Source organism: Pleurodeles waltl, chromosome 7 (assembly GCF_031143425.1).
Source record: "Pleurodeles waltl isolate 20211129_DDA chromosome 7, aPleWal1.hap1.20221129, whole genome shotgun sequence".
Taxonomy (NCBI): domain Eukaryota; kingdom Metazoa; phylum Chordata; class Amphibia; order Caudata; family Salamandridae; genus Pleurodeles; species Pleurodeles waltl.
The window spans coordinates 8,230,101-8,246,811 of record NC_090446.1 but is presented as its reverse complement, the minus strand read 5'-3'; the positions used below and the strand labels follow the sequence as shown (position 1 = coordinate 8,246,811).

At 46.8% G+C, this 16,711-nt stretch overlaps 1 protein-coding gene across 2 annotated transcripts in view; it reads right to left on the bottom strand.

Moving 5' to 3' along the window:
* The window catches only part of LOC138303512 (uncharacterized), a 111,145-nt gene that overhangs the window by 58,545 nt on the left and 35,889 nt on the right, over positions 1–16,711 (bottom strand). For both annotated transcript variants that reach the window (XM_069242695.1, XM_069242696.1), the window contains exons 4-6: positions 14,004–14,108; positions 12,445–12,537; positions 5,851–5,967 (exon numbers count right to left, since the gene is read on the bottom strand). In XM_069242695.1, coding sequence (XP_069098796.1) covers positions 5,851–5,967; positions 12,445–12,537; positions 14,004–14,108 — 315 coding nt within the window. The remainder of the gene's footprint in view (positions 1–5,850; positions 5,968–12,444; positions 12,538–14,003; positions 14,109–16,711) is intronic.

Sequence of the window (16,711 nt, the reverse complement as noted above, 5' to 3'; positions counted from 1 at the left end):
ATACTTTCATGTTCGTTTGTAAACGTAAACTGTGATAAGTGCATACTTTCATGTTCGTTTGTAAACGTAAACTGTGATAAGTGCATACTTTCATGTTCGTTTGTAAAAGTAAACTGTGATAAGTGCATACTTTCATGTTCCGTTTGTAAAAGTAAACAGTGATAAGTGCATACTTTCATGTTCCGTTTGTAAAAGTAAACAGTGATAAGTGCATACTTTCATGTTCCGTTTGTAACAGTAAACTGTGATAAGTGCATCCTTTCATGTTCTGTTTGTAACAGTAAACTGTGATAAGTGCATACTTTCATGTTCCGTTTGTAACAGTAAACTGTGATAAGTGCATCCTTTCATGTTCTGTTTGTAAAAGTAAACAGTGATAAGTGCATACTTTCATGTTCCGTTTGTAAAAGTAAACTGTGATAAGTGCATCCTTTCATGTTCTGTTTGTAAAAGCAAACAGTGATAAGTGCATACTTTCATATTCCGTTTGTAAAAGTAAACAGTGATAAGTGCATACTTTCATGTTCCGTTTGTAACAGTAAACAGTGATAAGTGCATACTTTCATGTTCCGTTTGTAACAGTAAACTGTGATAAGTGCATCCTTTCATGTTCTGTTTGTAAAAGTAAACTGTGATAAGTGCATACTTTCATGTTCCGTTTGTAAAAGTAAACAGTGATAAGTGCATACTTTCATGTTCGTTTGTAAACGTAAACTGTGATAAGTGCATACTTTCATGTTCGTTTGTAAACGTAAACTGTGATAAGTGCATACTTTCATGTTCGTTTGTAAAAGTAAACTGTGATAAGTGCATACTTTCATGTTCCGTTTGTAAAAGTAAACAGTGATAAGTGCATACTTTCATGTTCCGTTTGTAAAAGTAAACAGTGATAAGTGCATACTTTCATGTTCCGTTTGTAACAGTAAACTGTGATAAGTGCATCCTTTCATGTTCTGTTTGTAACAGTAAACTGTGATAAGTGCATACTTTCATGTTCCGCTTGTAACAGTAAACTGTGATAAGTGCATCCTTTCATGTTCTGTTTGTAAAAGTAAACAGTGATAAGTGCATACTTTCATGTTCCGTTTGTAAAAGTAAACTGTGATAAGTGCATCCTTTCATGTTCTGTTTGTAAAAGCAAACAGTGATAAGTGCATACTTTCATATTCCGTTTGTAAAAGTAAACAGTGATAAGTGCATACTTTCATGTTCCGTTTGTAACAGTAAACAGTGATAAGTGCATACTTTCATGTTCCGTTTGTAACAGTAAACTGTGATAAGTGCATCCTTTCATGTTCTGTTTGTAAAAGCAAACAGTGATAAGTGCATACTTTCATATTCCGTTTGTAAAAGTAAACTGTGATAAGTGCATACGCCCCTGTGTAGCGTGGAATCCAGGACCAGGGTGCTGCAACGCTGTACAGTTAAAGACAAATGATATCAACAGGTCTATTCAGAGCAAAATGCAAATGAATATTTCATGTAATGCATGCTGGGAAGACGCCAGTTTGAATGGAGTCTTGTTAGATAATAAGTAGCGTTGCTGGGGTTAATCAAGGCTCAGCGAGGGGAGAATTACAGAGAAGTTGAGTTCAGAGTAGGAGTGGCTGGAATTCATTCGGTGAACAAAGTGGCAGGAAAACCGGAGTGTTGAAAGTGTTGAAATGGTCTGCATCCTCTTTGTTTTACGTGATGGATCGACTTTGACCTAAGTGATGGTTTTTCTTACAACACAATTCAGCAAACACTTCACGTTTTGTAGGAAGATCACCTAATTGGCTTCTGCGTATTGGACTTGTGGCATGTCTGACAATATCAAAATGTTGCATGAATCAGTTTTTGGGTTGGACAATCTGAGTTTTTAACCAAGATTCTTTAGTATCAAAGATGATCTTTGTAGGCTCTTGTTTTAGTATCAAGATTTGCAAACAAAGGGTTTTGGTGACATTTTGTCTCAATTTTTCTTTTGACTTTTCAATCCTTGCAGATCACTGAAGAGAACCATTGAGACCATTATTTGATTTCCATTTTCTGTTGCTTCAGAGTCGTACTATCATGTTCTATTGAAAGCGGAGTTAAACGGAGCAGTGGTGGAACTGGAGGAGACGAGAGACAGCATGAACACCTAGCGGGTTTGTCTTTATTTAGTGTAATGTGTGCAAAGTGCATTACATTTTAATGGTCAGTAACTGTAGGAAGTTGGCTCTGTATGTGCTATTTCAAAGTAAGGAATAGCATGCACAGAGTCCAAGGGTTCCCCTTAGAGGTAAGATAGTGGCAAAAAGAGATAATACTAATGCTCTATTTTGTGGTAGTGTGGTCGAGCAGTAGGCTTATCCAAGGAGTAGTGTTAAGCATTTGTTGTACATACACATAGACAATAAATGAGGTACACACACTCAGAGACAAATCCAGCCAATAGGTTTTGTATAGAAAAATATCTTTTCTTAGTTTATTTTAAGAACCACAGGTTCAAATTCTACATGTAATATCTCATTCGAAAGGTATTGCAGGTAAGTACTTTAGGAACTTTAAAGCATAAAAATTGCATGTATACTTTACAAGTTATTCACAAATAGCTGTTTTAAAAGTGGACACTTAGTGCAATTTTCACAGTTCCTAGGGGAGGTAAGTATTTGTTAGGTTAACCAGGTAAGTAAGACACTTACAGGGCTTAGTTCTTGGTCCAAGGTAGCCCACCGTTGGGGGTTCAGAGCAACCCCAAAGTCACCACACCAGCAGCTCAGGGCCGGTCAGGTGCAGAGTTCAAAGTGGTGCCCAAAACACATAGGCTAGAATGGAGAGAAGGGGGTGCCCCGGTTCCGGTCTGCTTGCAGGTAAGTACCCGCGTCTTCGGAGGGCAGACCAGGGGGGTTTTGTAGGGCACCGGGGGGGACACAAGTCCACACAGAAATTTCACCCTCAGCGGCGCGGGGGCGGCCGGGTGCAGTGTAGAAACAAGCGTCGGGTTCGCAATGTTAGTCTATGAGAGATCTCGGGATCTCTTCAGCGCTGCAGGCAGGCAAGGGGGGGATTCCTCGGGGAAACCTCCACTTGGGCAAGGGAGAGGGACTCCTGGGGGTCACTTCTCCGGTGAAAGTCCGGTCCTTCAGGTCCTGGGGGCTGCGGGTGCAGGGTCTCTCCCAGGCGTCGGGACTTTAGGTTCAAAGAGTCGCGGTCAGGGGAAGCCTCGGGATTCCCTCTGCAGGCGGCGCTGTGGGGGCTCAGGGGGGACAGGTTTTGGTACTCACGGTATCAGAGTAGTCCTGGGGTCCCTCCTGAGGTGTTGGATCGCCACCAGCCGAGTCGGGGTCGCCGGGTGCAGTGTTGCAAGTCTCACGCTTCTTGCGGGGAGCTTGCAGGGTTCTTTAAAGCTGCTGGAAACAAAGTTGCAGCTTTTCTTGGAGCAGGTCCGCTGTCCTCGGGAGTTTCTTGTCTTTTCGAAGCAGGGGCAGTCCTCAGAGGATGTCGAGGTCGCTGGTCCCTTTGGAAGGCGTCGCTGGAGCAGGATCTTTGGAAGGCAGGAGACAGGCCGGTGAGTTTCTGGAGCCAAGGCAGTTGTCGTCTTCTGGTCTTCCGCTGCAGGGGTTTTCAGCTGGGCAGTCCTTCTTCTTGTAGTTGCAGGAATCTAATTTTCTAGGGTTCAGGGTAGCCCTTAAATACTAAATTTAAGGGCGTGTTTAGGTCGGGGGGGTTAGTAGCCAATGGCTACTAGCCCTGGGGGTGGGTACACCCTCTTTGTGCCTCCTCCCAAGGGGAGGGGGTCACAATCCTAACCCTATTGGGGGAATCCTCCATCTGCAAGATGGAGGATTTCTAAAAGTCAGAGTCACCTCAGCTCAGGACACCTTAGGGGCTGTCCTGACTGGCCAGTGACTCCTCCTTGTTGCTTTCTTTGTTCCCTCCAGCCTTGCCGCCAAAAGTGGGGGCCGTGGCCGGAGGGGGCGGGCAACTCCACTAAGCTGGAGTGCCCTGCTGGGCTGTGACAAAGGGGTGAGCCTTTGAGGCTCACCGCCAGGTGTCACAGCTCCTGCCTGGGGGAGGTGTTAGCATCTCCACCCAGTGCAGGCTTTGTTACTGGCCTCAGAGTGACAAAGGCACTCTCCCCATGGGGCCAGCAACATGTCTCTGGTGTGGCAGGCTGCTGGAACTAGTCAGCCTACACAGACAGTCGGCTAAGTTTCAGGGGGCACCTCTAAGGTGCCCTCTGTGGTGTATTTTACAATAAAATGTACACTGGCATCAGTGTGCATTTATTGTGCTGAGAAGTTTGATACCAAACTTCTCAGTTTTCAGTGTAGCCATTATGGTGCTGTGGAGTTCGTGTAAAACAGACTCCCAGACCATATACTCTTATGGCTACCCTGCACTTACAATGTCTAAGGTTTTGTGTAGACACTGTAGGGGCACAGTGCTCATGCACTGGTACCCTCACCTATGGTATAGTGCACCCTGCCTTAGGGCTGTAAGGCCTGCTAGAGGGGTGTCTTACCTATACTGCATAGGCAGTGAGAGGCTGGCATGGCACCCTGAGGGGAGTGCCATGTCGACTTACTCATTTTGTTCTCACTAGCACACACAGGCTTGTAAGCAGTGTGTCTGTGCTGAGTGAGGGGTCTCTAGGGTGGCATAAGACATGCTGCAGCCCTTAGAGACCTTTCTTGGCATCAGGGCCCTTGGTACTAGAAGTACCAGTTACAAGGGACTTATCTGAATGCCAGGGTGTGCCAATTGTGGATACAATGGTACATTTTAGGTGAAGGAACACTGGTGCTGGGGCCTGGTTAGCAGGGTCCCAGCACACTTCTCAGTCAAGTCAGCATCAGTATCTGGCAAAAAGTGGGGGGTAACTGCAACAGGGAGCCATTTCTTTACAGTAACTAAGAGAGTCTCAATTTGGTGAGAGAGTGTGGTAAGTAAGTGGTTTGACCAATCAAACCTAAAGGTGTCATCAAGGAGGAGGTTTTTATTGTTCGAGATTATGTGATTCAGTACGGAACCGCTGACGTGGGTCGTTTGGCACAACATTACTAGGGGTCATCATATTTCAGGAAGGACAGAGCGGGGTGAGTCACAGTTGAACTGTAAAGTAAGATCATGTAGATAAATGAGTACGTTGGGACGATATATGCTGAAAGCATTCTTCTATGGATATTCGGCTGCCACATGGAGACTGGTAAATAGTACTTAATATTGAGGAATTTAAGAAAGAGGTTTTGAACTGCAGCAGGAGGTCCTTTTGTGGATCAGGACAACTCGACCATCCTGTTTGTCTACTCTATGGAGGAGATGCCAGGATCTTGGGTAGGTAAATAGCTCTGCACACCTGATGCTTCACTACTCGAGGAGGGGAGCTCAGTAACGGGGTTTGAATGAGATGAAGACCGTGTTCAGCCCAGACTGGTGCCCATAAAAGCACCAAGATGAACAACTACAGTCAAATTGAAAGTAAGTGCTAATTGTATTCTGCATTTACCATAAAGCAAAGGGGCGATCTGTGCTGGGATGTGAGGGTGCGCGCTCTCAACCCCCCTTCAGCATCTCCATCAGCCCTGCAGCATTCGCTGGTGTTAATCTCCATTAATGCATTATCTGAACCCTTTACTGCGTTCTGCTGTTATCATGTGCCTGTGTCAAACACAAAAGTATCTGCATTAACCCTCCCCTTTTCCCTTGTCGCCTCTCCAGTGCCATAAAAGGAGGACTTTACCCACGCCCACATGTCTCTTTGGTCAACATATAGATATTAACAAATTTCAGCCACCTGGTCTGGGTGTTCCCCTTTTCATAATTCCTGTGTGGGACACCTGTACAGATCAACAACTTTCACAAGTATTTGCCACCACTCACCTGAACTAGAATGTATATCTTCACGTGGCTCCGATTCCTGGTGCTCTACAGGGTGAAGCCCCTCCTCTTCCGTTCCTCGTAAAGAGAAGACAGATGCAATCATCGGAAGGTCTGTGTCTAAAAGTAAATAAATATAAATTCATAACTTTCTATGGAAAGCAAGAACAAGCTCCGAAGGCACTGGAGCGCTGGAGCGATATTAAACAGTGTAAAATGAGAATTAAAATGTAATGTGCCACAGGGTGGACACACAGTTACAGAGCATCGCAAGCAGGGCTATCTTAGAAAGATTCAAATCACAGAATGAAGGGACAGCGAGGGAGGAAAAACTGACCGGTGGCTGCAGGACAAAGAGGGAAATTTGGAACACACATAAGGATTGCATAAGGCCTAACGAGAAACAAGTCTATGAAGCGTAGGGAAAAGATGGGGCTAGAAAACAGGTATACAATTGTGGGTTGGAGGTGACGTGTCCTGTAAAATGATGACTCTGTTGAGCTCGGTTTTCTATCACTATCAGGTCAGTCAAGGTCAAGACTGATTTAACATCTCTCAGTTCAAATTAGGGCCTGATTTAGAGTTTGGCAGACGGTTTACTCCATCACAAACATGACCGATATCCCGTCCGCCGTGTTACAATTCCATAGGATCTAATGTGATCGTAATACGGCAGACGGGATATCCGTCACATTAGTGATGGAGTAACCCCATCCACCAAATCTCAAAATCAGGCCCTCGGTGAGCAGTAACAGAGAAGACGGCGCAGGGAGGAAGGCTCGTCTCCAGACAAACAATGTGCTAAGGGTGCATGGAACAACACTTGAGAAGTGGAAAAAACTAAACCTATATGGGCAGCGTGGATCCACACAGAGGTGTTTAGTGAAGGTATGTAACTATGTGTGGATCAGAGGGACAAGGACAAGGACCACTGAGGAAGTTGCAAAGTAGAACGAGTGCTGTGGGTCTGACAGTTGCGATTTGGGGGTAACTGAATGGATTGTGCTTCTGCCAAGTGTCCTGGAACTAACTTAAAGATTCAACAGGAACTGTAGGGTGTCTCGTGAATTAAGTAAATGTTTTCTGAGAGGGTTGTCATCTCAATCTCCTGCATTTTCTTCCTGGTTTCCATAAGATCTTAGACTTTTAGGGAGGAAGTGATTTGTAGTGTCAGAAGATCACTGATTATCTGAAGAATTTTTCAGATTAAGGGTAAGTATATAACACATGACAGAGGGGATGGCTAGGTTTCTAGATTTCACAGACAGCCAAAGGAGAAACTGGCAGGATTTCAGGTCAATCCACCTTCAAGTTTATCTCAAGACTGAATGTACCTGGTGTGGCTGGGATGTGGAATTCCTACTGTCTGACTCCCAAGAAATATTGTCTGGTGTCCACTGTACAAGTGGGCCTAACACCTGCAGCACGAACTCTTTGACTGCCAGTTTAGGGTACCACTGTATGGATTGTCTGGCACTAAGGCAAGTATTGTATCCATATGAAGAAGTTCACAAATGGACTAGCCAAAGAATTGTCAGCTTACACGATTACAAAGTACATTAGTTAAGCTGATCCATCAATTGTATTGTTTATTGTAGGTGTTTAGCCAAGGAATAACAGCCTCTCCAATGCTGTTCAAATTAGAACACATATTCCAAAAGTCATTAAACTTACTGTCCACGCACAAATCTTTGAATAACAAATTATCAAGAATTTGTCAAGAAAGTCTTTTTTTATTCTGTGCTTTTTAACGTTCTAGTCAGCCAATTTTGTTCTTCTGCACTTAATTCAAGCCAGCCAACACGTGTTTCGACGAGCGTGTGTTACACACTGACTTCCACAGGGCATATGTCTGTAATATCAGCTTCAAATGTGCTATGATTCGTGCCAGATCATCCATTTATTCAGGAAATAATTGGTTGTGTCCCATAAAGTTGTGGAGGCTTAGCAGAGAAAAACTTGTCAGGCAAATTGTTATGTATTGTTAATGAATGATATCTTTAGCATGTACAAACAGCTATGTGTGTCATGCTTGTAGCATTATTTAAAGAATGGTGTACGAACAGTAAAACTTCATGACGTGTATAAGTTATTCAGAGTTGTGTATATGGTTTAATGCAATGCTTCTAGTATTAGGGCAAGTGCTCTCAGCTCAGACCACATTACTGACAATTGTTTTATTTAAAAAAAATGCATACCTACGTTTGCCATATTCAACAATCTCAGGCTGCGTAATTTGCCCCCTGCTTATATGCAAAAACATGCATAAGCATGAAAGCAAGACTGGTGATTGTGTGCATTTGAAATGAAACATACACAAAAATCGTTTTGGTAAACTATTTGTGCAACTTTAAGCAGCATTTCTCTGAGGCATCATTCACTAAAACATGCCTGATGTACGCCAAAATTGAAAAAAGATTAATAAGGGAGGAATAACACAAACCAGTTTTTGGCAACATGAAAGTAAATTCTTAGAGAAAGCCACAAAACTGGACCTTCAGGTATATGTGCTCGCATTGGTGCACATTTCTCTCATTCAGAACAGAAGACAACAGTTTACAGACGTAGGTCTGTAAACTAGACCCCAGCAAACGTCTAAATTGTACTTTCGAATAAGCAAATATACATGTGTGTATCTGTGTAGGAAGCTGGCCTGGTGTGTGGTGGGTACCTATGGTACGTACATCTTATACCAGGTCCAGATACCCCCTCCTAGTGAAGTGTAGTCAGTGTCTAGAAGCCAGGCTCTCTAGGGGTAGCTGTGGAGGAGCAGCCAAGGCTTATCTAGGAGACGTGCAAAGCTCATATAACACCACCTTAGTCACACAGCACTTACACACATGAAAGAAAACACTCAGTTGTACAAAAATAAAAGGTACTTTATCTTTTGAACAAATCACCACAAAATACTGGAAGGGCAACCCCCCCAATAGGAGGTAAGTAATACACTAAATATATACACTAGTAATCAGAAATAGGCATATAAAAGGTTAGAAAACAGTACATGTAGCAATAATAAATAGTGACCCTCGGGGAAGCACATACCATACACTAAAGAAATGGAATGGGAACACAAGAGCCCAACCAGGTAAGTGAAACGTGTATATGGGCGCTGCGAGTACTGGAAAACCACAGAGGTAAGTAAAACAGTACCCCCCAGCGACCAGGAAAGCAGAAGTAAATCAATGGAATTTCCCCCAAACCACCCACAAGGAGGAAAAGAAGAAAAATAAGACACCTAAAGACTGCAAGAAAACCAGGGGTGGATTCCTGAAGAAAGAAGACCTGTGGAGAGAGGTGACCAAGTCCAAGAGTCCAGGGGGAATAGGAGCTACTACCCACCAAGCTGTGGTTGAGGGAGTTGGTCGACTGTACTGAAGAACAGGTCAGCGCTGCAGCCCTCGAGCTGGAGAAGAGTTCCTGATGGATGCAGATGCTGTCCCACGCTGGAAGGAAGACTGCAGACGGGTGTTGGTGGACGAATTCCACCAACAAGCCTTGGCAAAGGCAAACTCGCGGTTAGTGGAAAAGGGGTGTTGCTGGGGACCAGCAAGGCCCAGGAGGACTCAACCAGGAGGGGGAGTCACAGACGACCCTCAGCGTCACCAGGAGTCAACCGATAGCAGAGGCAGTACCCACAGGAGTCCCAAAGGATGGGGACACAGGAGTCGCAGAAGAAGCCCACGCAGCACTACAAAAGAGGATACCACGCCGCCGTACAACCACACAGAAGGCTGGGCTTTGCAGGATGGAGTGCTGGGGGCTGGAGCTACACGTCGCCTGAAGGCCCTTTGGAGGAGATGCAAACAAGGCTTGGCAGCTGCAAGAGACACAGTGCATGGGGGCACTGTCCTGCGTGGGAAAGCAAAGGCTTTCCTCCACCAAAGTTAGATGGCTGGCAGAGAGGATCAAGAGGACTACTCCGGACCATCACCCGTGATGCAGGATCCACGCAGCTCAAGATGAGGGGAGATCCACGCAGCCAGTCTTCGCTTGCTGTAGGTGCCTGCGGTTGCAGGGAAGTGACTCCTTCACTCCAAGCGAGATTCCTTCTTCTAATTCTTGTGCAGACTGAAGAGTTGCTGTCTTCAGAAGATACACGGCCGGGGAAATGTTGCAAAGCAGGCAAGATGCGTGGAAACAAAGTTGCAGAAGATTCTTCTTCGTTGATTGCAGCGTTGTCGTTTCCTGGAGGGTCCAGTCGTGGTACCAGTGGCCAGAAGTCAAAACAGAGATTGTAGAGGAATGCTGCTGGAATCTTAAAAGCTGAATCTGAGGACCCACCCCAGAGGAAGACCCTAAATAGCCCTGAAAGGGGGATTGGTCACCTAACCAGGTAAGCACCTATCAGGAAGCGGCTCGGATGACACCTGCCTGGCCTGGCCACTCAGATGCTCCCAGAGTTCCCTGCCAACCTTGGAAACAAGATGGCAGAGCTCAGGGACCCTCTGGAGGAGCTCTGGGCACCACCCATGGGGTGGTGATGGACAGGGGAGTGTCCACCTTTGCGCCAGAGCAAGAACCGGGGGTCCCTGAACCAGTGTGGACTGGTTTATGCACAGAGGGCACCAAATGTGCCCTTCAAAGCAAACCAGTGGCTTGGGGAGGCTACCCCTTCCAAGCCAGTCACACCTATTTCCAAAGGGAGAGAGTGTTAACTCCCTCTCCCAAAGGAAATCCTTTGTACTGCATTCCTGGGCTTGATCGAGTACATATTTTGTAATACTCCACACCCTGGGGGCATAACCCCTCGGCAGGAGGGAATTTAGAAGGGGGAGCAGTTTGGATTACTATGTTAGCAGGCATGATGGTGATGTGGAGTGCGTCTGTGAGTCAGAGAGTGGTGGTTGCCATTTGGTCAGATGGAGTGAATGGTGAACCCTCATGAAAAAGGCAGGTTGGAAGATTACAGTATAGGGGAACTGAACTGTTAAAATCACATGTTTTGAGGTATTTATCATTGGCTTGGATCGCAACCTTGCTCTTACTCTAGACGGTAACAGCGAGATCGTTCTACTCTAGGAGAAGAAGTCTACAAAACGTTGGTGCCATAAGGGAGTTTCATATTGTGGGACACTTAGGGGGTCATTCTGACCCAGGCGGGTGGCGGTTGCCGCCCGCCTTGCGGGAACCGCCATTTGGCCGCTCCGCGGTCAAAAGACCGCTGGGGCTATTCCAACTTTCCCGCTGGGCCGGCGGGCGCTACCCAAGGTAGCGCCCGCCGGCCCAGCGGGAAGGGGGCCTGCAACACTGAAGCCGGCTCCGAATGGAGCCGGCGGTGTTGCAGGTGTGCGACGGGTGCAGTTGCAACCGTCGCGCTTTTCACTGTCTGCTAGGCAGACAGTGAAAAGCAGGCTGGGGCCCTGTTAGGTGGCCCCTGCACTGCTCATGCCAGTGGCATGGGCAGTGCAGGGGCCCCCAGGGGACCCAGGACACCCGTTCCCGCCAGCCTCTTCCTGGCGGTGAAAACCGCCAGAAACAGGCTGGCGGGAAGGGGGTCAGAATCCCCTGGGCAGCGCTGCTTGCAGCGCTGCCCTGGCGGATTCGCCCAGCTGGGGGAAATCCGGCAGGAAACCACCGGACCCGGTTTTCTGACCACGGCTTTACCGCCGCCGTCAGAATGGGCTGGGAAGCACCGCCAGCCTGTTGGCGGTGCCTCCGTCATTCGCGGCCCTGGTAATGACCCCCTTAATGTGTCAGAGAGTTGTCTAATCATGCATGACGGAGGCCAAGGTTCCGGGTCCTTGAGGTCAAGCAGTGCAACAGTATGCAGAGTATATGCCCATGTCGCGCGACTCTGCAGCGAGTCTACCCTTCGTACCGCTCCAGGCAGTGGGCAGCAATTCTGAACAGGAATAAATCAGCATCCAAGAGGGCCGTCTCAGTCGGGTTTATTGTTGGGCTTTTTCCAAACACTGATGGCAAATAGGAAGGGGTGGCCAGGGTGTGCCTGTCAAGAAACGTACCTGGAAGGGAGCAGAAATGATGTGGACCATGAAGGAGCAACTGCCCACGCCCCATGGTCTTCACAAAAATGTTCATGCTACTTTGCAGCATGCCTGCCCTTTGTAGACTTCAGGCAGTAGAAAGCAGTCACCGCAGTTATGCCTGCCCAAGAAACAGAGCTGGTAAGGAATGTAGATGGTGCAGAGGAGCAAAGGGCCTCAGACACTGCTGTGCCATTCAGCACCAACCCTGTCCTGAGCAGGGTTTTAGTAACTTAACATGGTTAGCAAACGGGGATGCATTCCCTGCTGAAGATGGCCATCTCAGTGATGGTTACTGTGTGTCAGGTGAGGACCTTTAAGGACACCTTGTGGAGGGGGCCGGTGGCTGAGGAAGGGTCTGCCTAAAAAACAGATTTGACTAAGAACAGAAATAACATATGGGCACAGGAGATGGCTACTCAGAGAGCCTAGGTTTGTAGAAATGTACATAATTAGAGAATTAATCTCCCCAGCAACTGATTACTGATATTGTTACATTTGTAATCTGAGGCCAAGATAATGTCTGTGGGGGGGATTGTTGTGGCTGGGAAAAGTGAAAGTGGTTAACACTACTCAAAGGGATCTTATCACGACAAAGCTTCACTGTTACCTGTGCTGGGGCTTTTGGGGATTTCAGTTTCATCTGCGCTTTCCGTTTCACTGGAACAGGGATCGTCTTCATGGCTGTCGAGACTGTGACTGGCTGTTGAGAAAAGAAAATGTCACAAAACATCCCTGTCACTTTATTCCCTCTGGTGTGAAACTAGAGCTGAGAGTCAGGGCCTGAATAAGGAACACCCCCAGCCCACACTTGTGACCATGGTCGCAACACAATCCGTTTTAAGGACATCATTACCCAAGCACCTCACTGATTAGAAATCATATGTTTTTTGACATCTCATGCTGATTAATGCTACTCAACTGATTGTTTTTCTCAAGCATCAGGCGTCTTCTTCACTGACCAGATGCAGTTCTCACGCATGCTATACTTCTCAGCTATCATCCTCAGTTGTTTTACTCCTCAATCAACCACTCCCCATTCATCTTCCTCACTCTTCAGTGTCTCTCTTTTGTCATCATCCTCTCTCCTTGGTGGTCCTCCTGTGTCATCTTCCTCACTCATCTGTCGTGCTTCTAATCTTGATGCACTTGTCACTCATCCGTCATCCCCCTCAGTTATCATTCTCGCTCGTCATTCATCCCCCTCACTCGTCATGCATTATCTTCACTCATTTTATCTTCACTCATCATTCGTCTCCCTCAGTTACCATTCTCAGTCGTCATTCATCCCCCTCACTCGTCATGCATTCTCTTCACTCATCAGTCGTCTCCCTCAGTTATCATTCTCACTCGTTTTTTAACCCCCTCACTTATCGTGGATTCTCTTCACTCATCCGTCATCCCCCTCAGTTATCATTCTCGCTCGTCATTCATCCCCCTCACTCGTCATGCATTCTCTTCACTCATTTTATCTTCACTCATCATTCGTCTCCCTCAGTTACCATTCTCAGTCGTCATTCATCCCCCTCACTCGTCATGCATTCTCTTCACTCATCAGTCGTCTCCCTCAGTTATCATTCTCACTCGTTTTTTAACCCCCTCACTTATCGTGGATTCTCTTCACTCATCCGTCATCCCCCTCAGTTATCATTCTCGCTCGTCATTCATCCCCCTCACTCGTCATGCATTCTCTTCACTCATCAGTCGTCTCCCTCAGTTATCATTCTCACTTGTCATTCATCCCCCCTCACTCGTCATGCATTCTCTTCACTCGTCAGTCGTCTCCCTCAGTTATCATTCTCACTTGTCATTCATCCCCCTCACTCGTCATGCACTCTCTTCACTCGTCAGTCGTCTCCCTCAGTTATCATTCTCACTCGTTTTAAAACCCCCTCACTTATCGTTGATTCTCTTCACTCGTCAGTCGTCGCCCTCAGTTACCATTCTCACTCACCATTCATCCCCCTCACTCGTCATTTGTCTGTTTTCCTCGTTATAATCCTCACTCCTAAGTCATCTTCTTCACTCGTCATTCAACCCCGACTTTCCAAACAAAGTCCTGTGAAAAGTTCAAGAGTATTACTGGAGCATCCTGGAACTCTCACAAGACCCCTCAGTGCCTATCAACACATACATGCATCTTGTGGAGCTAGGCAACTTGGAAATTACCTGTGATATCCTCAAACTGATCTTCAAAAGCAGCTGTTTGGTCTTCTGGGCGCACCAAGCCCACATCCTGCCGCATGGCAACACTTCTGCTCATCAGAGCACTACCTACATGATAGCAAAACAAGGTAAAAGTAGATGGCTAGATTAGTTATGGATTAAAGACTCATTGTAGACTATGGGCAATTCAGTGTATCTGAACATTACGCATCAGAAAGAAGAGTACTAGCAGTGCACTTCTTTCACGACGGCTGGGAGTAAAAGAACTTTTGCTCATCCGTCTTAAGGCACACACACAATAGTCTGAAACATCAGTGTGACAAGAACGCAAAGAGACCCTGACTGCACCAAATACAAGCTAGAGTAGGCAATGCACCACCATTGTTATATTATGCAGTAACATTTTAGCATGGAAGATGTCAGTTGTTTGTGATTTATACAACAAACCTGAGCCCTGATAAACTAGTATGAAGTCACTCAACCCTGGGATATCAAGAAAGAAAGAACTCCTTGAGGTATGGTAGTTGGGGAGTATTTCTAATCTGAAGCCCAGGATGCTGACTGAAGGGATCTCATCAGGCGCATATGCTTCTGACACCAAGTTATAAAAATAACACAGATTTTTATGTGAATTTAGACACCAAGATCATTGTAATCAGGTAAGTACTTTGAGTTACCAGTTTTTAACTCCACAATAAAATACACATTCTCTGGGCTTCAAGCTGTAATATTATCCTATGGGGATAAACATATACTCCATAGGGTCACTTAGCAACAACTTACAGGACTGTTCTCCTGGACCTAAGGGGAGTATGGAGCAAGGTCCGAGGTGGCACCAACAGGTCACTTCGGGTGGCACTGGGATGTCTTGGTGCAGAGGTGCGTTTTGGTATCAGATGCCCCGTTCACTTCAATGGGAAGCAGTCCTGTAACAAAGAGGCTACAAACAGGGCCTGGAGGACCAGTCCTGATAAACCCAAAGTGGGGGCCTCAGTCTTGAGGGTCCTAGGCACGCAGGGACACTGTCAGTTCAAGGTTTTGGGGGGCACCTCTGCAGTGGTGCTTTGTCCAGCGTGGTTGCGCTGCTCAAGACTCTCGTGATTCTCAGAGGCTGCAGGTGGTGACTGGGGGATCAGTCTGGCCAAACCCAAAGGTTGGCTCAGCTTTAAGGGGTCACTGGACCCCATTGGTTCGTCGCCTCCCTCGGACTCGGGCTGTGGGTGCAGTGGTGCTTTGAGGCGTCGGTTCATGGGGGTCAGAGACTTGCTCTGTGTCTTGGTGGAGAAGAGGGGAAACGACGTTGGGGCCACTCTCAGTGCTGCCTTGGGGATCCTGCCACCCCTTGATGGTCGGTCTGCCTTCGTGCTATTGGCATCTAAGTTGGACTACCAACAAGCCTTTATTGCTGCAAGGAGTTCAGTACCCAGCGCATAGGTTTAGGGAGACCCCGGGAAGGGTCAATGTCTCTAGATCTCGGTGAAGTGGCAGGGCTGAGCTTCAAACATCTTCTCCTGGCTTGTTACGCCCTTTATGGGCCTGATGGTCAACCGGATAGAGTACTGGATTTTGTGAGCGGTGCCAACAGATACAGGGGAGCAGCTCCACTGCTCCAAGGGAGATCTTCCCGGTTGTTGAGGTGCTGGGCAGTCCTCCAAGAGTTTGGGGCGAATGTCCAGCTCTTTGCAAAATCAGTCCCAGCAATGGTCAAAGTGCAAGCAGCCTGGCAGGGTTTTGCCCCATTCTTTGGTACAGGTCTTCAGTTTTTGCTTTCTTCAGTCCTTCTTCCTTCCTCGGTTTCCAATAGTTGAATCTGATTTCCTGGTTCAGGGGGCCACCTAAATACTCAATTTAGGAGTGTTAGGGGAAGTGATGGGTAGTTTCCAATGGGCTACTTACCCTTGGGGTCACTATACGCCCTATATGACCACTTCCTGCAAGGAGTGGGCATAACCCTGTCCCAGAGTTCCTAATTCCACCAAAATCAAGATGGTGGAATCCTTATTTCGTGGGTCACATCAGGCAGCCAACCTTAGGGGTGTGACTTGCCTGGTAGTGCACCACACTTCCCTGCATATCTGATTTCCCACCTATCCTGGTACCAAAGGGGCCTCAGGGCAAGGGGTTACATTTCCCAGATCTGGGGGAAGCCGAGATTGCATACCAAAGGCAGTAGGGACTTCGAAGTTCCTGGCCTTTGTATGCAGGTTTACCAGCCTTCCTGCTGGAGAAGGTGATAACATTCCTCCAGAGCAGGCATTGTTTTTGGCAAGCTGAGAGCAGGGGCTCTCCCAACAAGGATGTCAGAAACTTGTTTGTGGTAGCAGGCGGTCAGTACCAGTAGGCCAGCACACTAGTAGGTTTCAGAGGGCACTTCTAAGGTGCAGGTCATAATAAATCCAATACTGGCAACAGTATTGCTTTATTAAGACAAGGTGTTTGATACCAAACACCATAGGCTTCAGTGAAGCCATTATGTAGCTGGGTAACTCGTGATGGCCAGTGTCTAGTTCATGGTATAAGGTGGCTGCCCGGCTAATTGTAATATCTAGTAATAGATGTATTATAGTGCACTCTGCCTTAGGGCTCGAAGGCCTGCTGTAGGGGTGACTTACATATAATGCATGCAGGGACTTTGGCATGACACACAATGAGTGTGCTATGTTGTGTTTTCACTCAGGGCTTGCACCCTGAGACACAGTCTGTGATGGCAG